Raw genomic sequence first — 10,931 nt, 5'->3', positions numbered from 1 at the left:
GCAGCTCCTCCGCCCGCCGCCCCGGGAGGCCTGCAGCCCAGCCCCTCTCGCCACGTTGGGCGAGGTCGGCGGCCTCTCAGCCTCATCTGGGCTCGCCTGGTCGCCGCAGCGCCCCCCGCCGCTGCCCGGAATCGTGGGATGCGTTTCTCCCTAGCCTTGCGATTGCTGCTTCCCAGGCGCTCGGCGGCCGCCTCGCGCGATTAGCGCAGGAGTTGTGCACCTGAAAGCCGGTTTCCATTTCCCCGCTCCTCCCGGTGCAGACGAATATGCAAATACTGGTTTGCTGTGTTTTCCAGATCCTCCCTCCTAAGAAGCGTCCGTCGTTGGCTCACTCCTGTCTTGGCCAGATTATGTCCACGAAGGCACTGTGGGTTACCTGTGAATTGAGGCCCAGGAATGTTGGATGTCCTGGGGGGTTTTGTTTGATTTTAAACCCATTTGCTAAAACCTGCATGCAGCCTAGAGATTTAGGAAACCAAGTAAAACGCCTGAGAATCTAGTTGTCATCGTTGCCAGAACAGCGTGGTTACTTGGTGCCTTAGTTTTCCTGTGGACCGTAAGGCTTGGCTTAGAACTCAGTTACCAGAGATGCATGTGTAACTGGGGTCCTGGAGGCTTCTTAATTTTTGTATTTTCACGCGACCTCCTGAAGTCACGTGCATTCGATTCTTACCTTCAGGGCGCCCTCAGAAACCTACAGATTCTTTAATGAATGAACTTGCAGTTCATTCTGATTTTGCCTTGTTTATTGGCACCCATAAACTTTAGTTGGTTTTCTTGATACATCCTCTCTGAACTCTTTGAAGAGTAATACATTTCAAATTATTTGGGCAGATTAGATTATTGGCCTAAAAAGGATTCTTAGGGGAAGATAATAGAAATGATGTTATTTCAATATGAGAAAAGAATTTAAAGTATTGGGAAATTATAAAATTGATAATATAAGGGAGGATAACATTTTTTTTTCCCTCTCTCCAAAGTGTTTAAGATAGCTGAGAAAAGGAGTACAACCCAGTTTTCCAAAATCCTGTGTGAACTATACATTGGGTGACAGGACAAATCCTAGAAACATTGGGTTTTGTCACATTATCAGTTTCTTAATCGACTGACTGTAATCATAACTTCTAGTATAGCAATAGTAATGTCACTGTAATAAATGGCACAATCTGGACAGTGCTGGAAAAGCCAGATGTGTGGTAGCTGTGACCTAAGTTATTCATAACTAGCAGAAAACCATAAAACTACCGTGATAGTTCATGATGACTACGTGCTACATGTAGAGGAGAAATGTACTAAATCCAGATTTCTCAAGACATCCTAGGAACAGAGTGTTCCAAGTATTCTCTTTCATATATATATGTACACCCACACGTATTTACATATATGCTTAGCTGCCAATTTTCAGTGTATTCCAATTCAGTAAAATAGTAATACTAAGATTATTCTGAAAAAAATGAACTGTAACTCAGAATACAATTTGAGATGTTAATATGACCTTACAGTCACTTCTAAAATTATTGATAATTTATAATGTAATCAAATCATGTGAAAGACTTAGACATCTTTAGACATATACTGTATATTTAATATTTAAAACGTTTAAGCATAGTGATAATCACAGTAGCAAACTTTAGAAGAACAACATGCCCACATGGAGTCAGCAGGTGGCATGGTAGCTGGGGCACTGGATTCCCACATGGCCAACTGTGGTTCGAATCCCAGACCTAGAAGCTTGCTTTCTCACTTTCCCTCCCTCTCTCTGTCTAGTGCCCTATAGCAAATTAGAGTAATAATAAATATGATTAAATAATTAAAAAAAGAGAACCGGGTGAATTGAAGATCTCAAAGTGAGAAGTGAGCGAGTGTCACTTGCTTCCCTCTGCTCACCTGGAGTTTCTATCCCTGAAGGCAACTACTTTTTGCCATTTCCATTCCTTAAATGTAGTTGGTGTGCTCAACCAGGATCATTCTATAGCAGTCTCACAACATATATTGTTCTGAAAGTGCTTTTTATTAAAGTTACAGATATCAAATTTTTTTCAAGTGTAAAATGACTATCTCAAAACATTTAAACTTTTCTCCTATTAGCATATACCTATTTTTTATAAGTATAATTAAATATTAACAACCAGGGCACTGTGCTTCCACATGACTGACCACAGTTCAAGCCCCAGACCCAGTGGCTTGACCATCATGCCACACACTTGTGTATGCATGCCCAAAATCCTGAGAAGAGAATGGAGGAAAAGGGATAAAGGCATGGCCATCCCTACTAGGGGCTGATTTCTTACTTTCTCTCTCTGGGTCTCTGTCTGTCTTTCTCTGGCAAGCGCACACCCTCTATGTCAAAAACCTTAAGAAAAAAAAAGACCGCGGTTCGCGTCCCGGACCCGGTGGCTTAAAACTCATGCCGGGCGCGTGTGCGTGCGTGCCCAAGATCCCGAGAGGAAAATGGAGGAGAAGGGATTGTGGCGTGACCATCCCCCCTGGGGGGTGATTTCTCGCTTTCTGTCTCTATGTCTCTGTCTGTCTGGCGAGCGCATGCGCCCTATAGCGAAAACCTCTCCAAAAAAAAAAAAAAAAAAAGGGCAAAAAATAAAAAAGGTAAAAAAAAAAAAAGTATTAATAACCATGTCATACATGTCATAGTAAACAAACTTATAGTTTGTGAACAAATGTTAAAGGTGCATGGAGTGGTTGTAAAATGAGGCAGAAATTCTAACAGTGAATGTCCAGATACCCAGTATTTAGTGAAATATGATTAAGCTTAATTATAAAGACATATTACAGATTAATTTGAATAGTTTCTGGTCTTGCACCTGAATATAATGTTCGTTGTAATGTGATATACCTAGTTAAGTGAGATTTTTTAAAAATCGTACTTTTTAAATTCCCATTTTGTTAAGTAGAGACATTAAATGTCCTACCATCTCCAGTTCCATATAAGACTGCACTAGCTGACACTTTTTGTTTTAATGTCAAGGTGACCATGCTCTTCTGTGTGTCAGAATCAACAACATACCAGTAGCTATTGGAAAAGAAGCTAAACTCTACCTGTTTCAAGCCCAGGAATGGCTGAAGTTGCAAGAAAACAGTCATGATTATAGTTGTAGTGAAAAATTAGCCAAAGCTCAGTTGACAAGTGAGTATATCTTTTCTTTCCTTAATTATTAGACATGCTTTTCCCTCTTTAATATTGAAATATAATATAGTATGTACATACCAAGATGTTGCATGACAGCATTCATCACAGTGTGCCAACACTTTTGGTAGTATGTGGTAGGGGAATTTTAAGGAAACTAATCTTTGTTTGAAAAATAGAATGCCTTTTCTTTCCTTTAGACTTCAATTTTTTTTTTTTCAATATCCAGAAAATTTATAAAGGAGTCCTTTCCTTCACTGAGAATCTATAGTTTGCATAATTCATGCCAGTATGGCAGATTCGTTTTCTCACTACTAGCATGCGATGAATAACATTTGTTGACTGTTTATTTCTGCCAGTATGAAACTCAACCCTGAATATGTATCTCAGTTAATTGTGTAATTTAGCTCTAGTGGTACTGTCTTATGCCATTAGTACATGAGTTATAGTCATAAGGAGACAAAATGTGTCACTTTGGATGTACCAGTACCATATCATTTATAAACCCGTAGATTTGCCTCTAGAGAAGGCTCTACTTTTTTTTAATCCTAATCTAGTGGCTCAGATTCTTAACCTCATCTATTCTTATCAGCACTTCCATGCATTAGGGTGTTAGCTATCCCAAATGATCTTTTAAAATAAAGATATTAAAAACGTGCCATTCTACCCATCTTACCCCCTTTAAGTTAATTGGTTGTAAGAGCCATTGGGAATTTGAAGCATCAATTAAAAAAAAAAAAATTTTTTTAAAAATTGAAAAAAAAAAAAAAGAAATTATATCTTTCCCTTTTTTCCCCTTATTATTCAGAGATTCATCTGTCTACAGAACATGGTAGGCTCTTTTAGCCTACCCAAGTGAAACCCCCATTTCTAAACCTTCGTTCTTAAATCTTAGGAGCTACCTGATTTCCTCATAAAACACTTAGCCAGATGAGGGATAAGGAAAGGTCCCATTCTTTGCTACCCACTGTGGAATCTTTTATTTAGATTTGTGAGTATGCCAAAGAGGTCTGAATAGTTGGATTCAGATATCAAAGAGACAGCTAAATGAATTTATTTACCTCAGCCTTGAATTTAAAAATTCACCTGGGAAATTTGTACCCGTGCTCATTATCAGTTATCTTTTTCTTTGTACACCAGTTTGCTCCTCTAAGTGTTCCATATGTCTATAAAAGTTTATCTTTTTTTGGTTCCTTGTTCTTTCAGTGTCCGAACTAAACTTGCCATCTACCCCCATCCAGACCTGGTCCTGTCCAGTGTTGCCTGTGTCAGGAAAGAAGCAAGAGGCCAGGCATCTTCTTACACTCCCCACTTTTGCCTCTGCCCCCTCCTAGCTTATCAGTGAGTCCTGGGGCTTACTTCTCAATGTCTGTTCTTCTCCCTCTCTACCCCCACCATGTTATTCCAAGCTGCCATCATCTCATGCCTGTACTATCCCAGTAGCCTCCTATCTGACCACTCTGTAGCTTTGCTGGTGCTCTTTCAGGATCCAGAATGTTCTTTCTAAACAGCTGATCTGGTCATGTTGAATTCACGTTCCTAACCATACCTTTTAAATACTTGAGTGCCTTCAGGACAAAGATAGGCCTCCTTAACCTGATCAACAATGACTCCATAGACAATATGTTGCTTACTTCTCCAGCTTCAGCTCCCAGCACTGCCCCTCTCCCACGTGCTTTTATTCCAGGGCTTCCCTGAGCCTTTGCACAGGCTTTCTCTCTTCAATTTCCTTCCTTCGGCTCTTTCTTCCACTAAATTAACACCTACGTTTTTATAGCCTCTTGCTTTTCTGCACAGCATTTATAATAGTTACCACTTTACACTTTATTTATATATTATAAATCAGTCAGGAAAAGGAGTAGGACTCTTTCATTCTGTTCATGAATTCATTCATTCATTCACTGAACATTTCCATTGTTCTGTGTTTCTGTGTACTATAACTAGGTATTGGTGATATGTCAGATACCAGAGTAACTCTCTCTCTCTCTCTCTCTCTCACACACACACACAACTTTCTATATATTTTATCGGTTCTTTTCAGTAACAATCCAAAAAAATCTATTGTCCCTAACTGTAATATATTAGTTGTCATTTTTACTATATGTTACTATTTGGAGCTTAGGTACATTGAAACAAAAAGCATATTCTTTACTAAATAACACAGTGATAGTACCATATATTTAAACATAATTATTTGTGAAAAGTGCATTTCCTGACCCTTCATGAGACCTCTAAGAATTGCTTTTCACCTGTTAATGAACTCATTAAATGACAGCTTCTGTATGAAACTACTGCAGCTGTGTACCATGAAAAGACTGGCAGATTTGAAAAATCTCATTTTCTTGAATATTGCTTGATTTATCTTCAAGAAGTTATTTTTCTCCTCTTTTTAAAGAAACTTTATTTTTAAAGAATTATTTTATTTTTTTCTCATTTATAAAGTTTAGTGCAAATAAATGCTAAATACAGTAAGTAAAAGTCAGCCATATTTTAGAGAATAATGCATTATATACAAATACCATGCAACTTATCCATGATGAGGCCTGTTGCACATTATTCCTTACTTAACAAGTGTAACAAGGAAAGTGGTTCAATTGCAGTCCTTGACTACTGGAATGATAATAATCTCAATTCAAATGACAGGCTGTTAAGGAAATTGAATCCCCCTCCTTAATAAATATGACAGTCAGGAAACAGGTTGGGATTCTGTTTAAACATGAACCTATCAGTGGCTCAAGATAGGACAAAAATCCTTAAAACTGGAAAACAAAGCCTAAGAAGAAAATCAGCAAAGTTTTAGTCAAAAGTCATAAAATTCTATTTCTCCAGTTCAGTCCCATGTACTTAATATATCTTCTGTTGTGGTTCTATCTTCCCAATTAAATTCTGGGATATAATATTCAACTCCAGACTTGTCCCGACAATTAAATTGGCCATTTTCTTAGCTTTTGAATTCTTGTTTCTATGTGTCTGTATTTAATTTTCCTGGTATAGCACTCCCTTGAGAACTTCTTGGAGATCTGGTCTGGTGTTGGTAAATTCTTTCAGGTTTTGTTTACCTGAGAATGTTTTTGTCTTTTCTTCACATATGAAGGATAATCTTGCCTGGTACAGTATTCTTGGTTGAAATTGCTTTCTCTTAACATTTTGAATATGTTTTCCCATTCTTTCCTCACTTACATTGTTTCCGATGAGAGGTCTGCTGCCAGCCTGATGGGATATCCTTTGTAAGTAACTTGCCATTTTTCTCTTGCCAATCTTATTATCTTGTCTTTGTCTGTGATTTTGGTCAATTTGGCTATATTGGAGAAGATCTTCTTGGATTGAATCTATTAGGGGTCCTTTGTATTTCTTGGTACTGATTTTTGAATGCCTCTCTAGGTTTGGAAAATTTTCTTCTAGGATTTCATGGAATAAACTATCAATGCCCTTCTAAGTCTCTTTACCGTCTGGAATACCAATTATCCAGATGTTTGGACATTTGATGGTATCTAGTATTTCTTATATATTATTCTCATTTTTGGTGGGCAATTTTCTCAGTCTTCATGGTGGAATTTTCTAGGCCAGCGATTCTGTCTTCTACATCTGAGATTCGATTTTCTGTATGATCTAGTCTGTTTTTAATACTTTCAAGGGAGGTTTTGACTTATTGTATTATGGCCTTCATCTCTAACAGGTCCATTTGATTCTTTTTTATAGTGTGTATTTCTTCTTTTAGATCTTGGAAGGATTTTCTCACCTCCTGGAACTCATCAGCTCTTTTCTTCTGCCTCTTCTGCAGTTCATTGTCTCTCTTCTCTTCCATCTCTGTTAGCTTTGTCACTATGAATATTCTAAATTCTTTATTAGACACTTCCATGAGTTTCATTGTACTATCTGAGGATGAAGAGAAGTTACTCTTTTCTCTTGGAGGAGAGGTATTTTTTTGCTTTGCCATATTTCTTGTAACCCAGCAGTGATTTTTATTCATCTGATGGATGTTGTGTTTCTTCATAATTCTTGAAGTTCTGTCTGAACATTCAGAGGCGTGCAGGAGGACATGATCTGCAATCTCTCTTCTGTTCCATTTTCACTCTTTGTGCATCAAATTCAGTGGGAATAGAGGAATATCCTGACCCTAATTGATTCTATTTGGATCCTGTTCACTTGGACCTGTCTAGACACTTAGTGTGTAGAGGCTGAGCAGCCAATGATAAAGATAAAGAAAAAAGGAAAAGAATTAGAGAAGAGGAGAGAAGAAGAAAAAAAATAAAGTAAAAAAGAAGAAAGATAAAAGATAATAAAAAATTTTAGATTTTAATTTTAAAAAGCAAAAAATAAAAACCAATATTTCACAGTTCAAGTTCGGTATCCATCTCAAGATGGGCCTGGGTTCATACCTTTCCTAAATGGAATGGGGAAAGGCACAAATTAGTGCAATAAAGTAGGGGCTTGAGAACCCAGAGAAATATTAAAAGACACAAGGAGACACAGAGGCAGAGAGAAATGGAGAGAAAGAGACAGAGGTAGCCCTACCCACTAGAAATGAATCTGGAGGGAGAAATCTCAGCAGAAACTCTTCATTTTTAGTCAAAGTAAGCAATATTTCACAGCTCAAGTTCGGTATCCATCTCAGCTCAAGAAGTTATTTTTCAGTCATCCTTGTTTAACGGCATAAAACATTGGAATTTTTTTTAATGTTATAAACTACGCTCTAGGTTTATGAAGCAAGCAAACAAGTTTTAAAGCACTGATGAGTTATATATTTCTATATAAAAATAGTTAACGAGATTTAAAATAATTTGCTGTCAGATTACAGGTGCTAAGCATGATACTTATATATAAAACATTTTAAGGGCCAGCTCCATGGTCTGGTGGTTAAGGCAGTCAGATCCCACATAGCTGATGGCACAGTTCAGATCCTGGACCTGGCAGCTTGAGAAACATGCCACGTACTTGTGTATATGCGCCCAAAATCCCAAAAGGAGGGAAAGATGGAGAAAAAGGGACTGAAGACATGATCATTCCCCATGGGGAATGCTTTCTTCTCTTCCTCTCTCTCTGTCTCTGTCTCTCTGTTTTTCTCTGGTAAGCATACATGCCCTCTAGCAAAAAAGAAAAAAATTAATTTCAATATTGACGTATTACATCTTAGGTACATGATTCCTTTTGTACATTTGGTATTTTTATAAACTATTTAAAAGCATTAATATATTATTACTCTTTTTTAGTGAACGTCATTCTTCTCCTTTTATAATGCGATTGGGAAGTTAGCTATTCACCATTCTTTGCAGTTCAGGTGTTGTTAATATTTGAAGTACTAATTAAACCAGCATAGAATATGCTTGCTATGCTGTAGTCTTTTTGTCTTAAAAACAATGAACACAGTTTTGTCAAGAGGCTTGTTTTGCAGGCTTGCTGAAAAAGACAGCAAGAAAAAAACTAAAGGCCTGTATAGCTTTAGGAAGCACATTTTAGTTTCTGTTTGATGTAAATCCACATAATTTAAAATGAAACATCAGAAAAAATCAGTGAAAATATAATGGTTAATTTTTAAAATCACTTTATCTAAGAGAGAAAGCACAAGTGGTAAAACAGAGCTTTTTATGTAATGAGGTTTGTATTTTCTAATTGCAAGCTGCACATGTAAATGGCCTCATTTCTGAACCATTTATTGATCCTATTTTCTTATTAAAGATCTTTAAATATTTAACAAACTAGTCTTTACTGTACTTTTCCAGAAGCTGTATACTTAACAAAAAGAAAAAAGAAAGCTAGATGTTAGCTCATGTACAGTCACTACAAAAGCTACGATACAGCGTGTTGTTAATCAGATCTTCTTCTTCTAGTTGAACTACTAGTGACTGATATTCCCCATTCCGACATTGAACGCCTCAAAATTTGAATGCTGATCAGACACATCTTAATCTCACATGAAGACAATCTATAACATTTTTCCAACTTACTTTTTTTAGAGAGATTTTTGCTATAGAGCTTGTGCGCTTGCCAGAAAGACAGAGGCAAAGAGACAGGAAGCAAGAAATCACTCCCCAGTGATTTCTTGCACTCCCCTTGCCACAGTCCCTTCTTCTCCATTCTCTTCTCAGAATTTTGGGGGCACACACACATACCCTGGGTGAGTTTTAAGCTTCAGAGTCTGAGACTCGAACTGCAGTTGACTACATGGGAATCCAGCAATGTAACCATTATGCCATCTGCTGGCCCCCAACTTTCTATAAGGAAAATTTTCATATATACTGAAAAGTTGAGAGTATAGTTCAGCCAGCATCTGTATATCCTCTGTTTAGATTCAATCATTGTTAATATTTGTTTCATTTGATTTATATTTGTATATGTATGGTTTTGTGTTCATTTGTACCTAATGTAAACAAGCTGCTGATTTCATGAATGGGTTCACCCCTCCGTACTTTAACATACATATCTTCTAAGAATAAGGACATTCTTTTACATAACCAAAACATCGTTTTTATGCCTAAGAAAATGAATAATTTTATAACATCCTCCAAAATCTCTTCTATATGCAAATTTCTAGTTACCTCAAGAAAAGTCTTTTTTATTAAAAAATTTTTTTCTAATTGGGACCAGCAGTTAGCGTAATGGCTGTGTCGCTGGACTCCCACATAGTCGACCGCGTTCAAGTCCTGGACCCGGTGGCTTAAACTCACACCGGGTGCATGTGCGTGCGTGCCCAAGATCCCAAGAGGAGAATGGAGGAGAAGGGACTGCGGTGTGGCCACCCCCCGGGGGGGGATTTCTCGCTTTCTTTCTCTCTGTCTCTGTCTGTCTGGTGAGCGCACGCACCCTATAGCAAAAACCTCACCAAAAAAAGAAAAAAAAATTTTTTTTCTAATTGAGAAAAAGATCAAGATTAATTTTTTCCTGAAATATTGTCATATTGTGGAAGCAATTTATAGTTTGAGAATTGGGCCCATCATAATCTTATGTTTTAAGAAAATTCTACCTTGGGAGACCAGCAGATGTTGTAATGGTTACATCACTGGACTCACATGTAGTCAACCGTATTTTGAGTCCAAGACGCGGTTGCTTAAAACTCATGCTGAGTGTGTGCGTGCATGCCTGAGATCCCAAGAGGAGACTAGAGGAGAAGGGATTGCAGCATTGCCATCCCCCCTGAGCGGTGATTTCTCACTTTCTCTCTGTCTCTCCAGCAAGCGCGTATGGCCTATAGCAAAAATCTCTCTAAATAAAACTCTTCTTTGTATAGAAACATACTCTAAATAGGATTTTCATGTCGTCTTGTTTGCTCCTCACCAGGACTCTGAGCTAGATAGGGTAGATACCATCATTTTACTACTGAGGAAACAAATTTAGAGAGGTTGTACTTTATTTGCTGAGTCACAAGACTTGCTATTTTAACTGCTATTATTTTCATTATACTACAGTTCCAGACACTGCTGTCCAGAGTTAGTTAGAATCATAGTTTCAGATCTTGAGTTTCTCAAAAGAGGATGCTATTGGTATTTTAGGCAGAACAATGCAGTACCATGAGATCTTTAGCTGGTATTGCATGAGATTTAACACAGCTCCCTCCACATGTCTTCACAGGTAGTGTAATGACAAAATGGACTCCATACATTTTTAAAAGCCTAGGAGAAGAGCAGGATTATCCCAAATTGAAAACTGCTTAATAGTAAAACTTCCTTGTTTTTTTTCTTAAGTGGAAATAAGAATTACCATTTTTAAAATGTAGTTTATTTGTTATTATTAATTTTTAATTTGACCAAAGGGGGAGAAAGAGAAAGTGAGAATGCAAGCCACCATGTCCAGG

The 10,931-nt window shown here is 37.6% G+C and overlaps 1 protein-coding gene across 1 annotated transcript in view; it reads left to right on the top strand.

Annotated features, from left to right (window-relative positions):
* GPR180 (G protein-coupled receptor 180) overlaps positions 1-10,931 on the top strand; it is a gene marked incomplete in the record, with an annotated part of 35,763 nt that overhangs the window by 243 nt on the left and 24,589 nt on the right. Inside the window, 1 exon segment of the mRNA XM_006156613.3 lies at positions 2,984-3,142. Coding sequence (XP_006156675.2) covers positions 2,984-3,142 — 159 coding nt within the window.

Source organism: Tupaia chinensis, unplaced genomic scaffold, assembly GCF_000334495.1.
Source record: "Tupaia chinensis unplaced genomic scaffold, TupChi_1.0 Scaffold000503_1, whole genome shotgun sequence".
NCBI lineage: Eukaryota > Metazoa > Chordata > Mammalia > Scandentia > Tupaiidae > Tupaia > Tupaia belangeri.
This window is presented reverse-complemented; position numbering and strand designations above follow the sequence as displayed.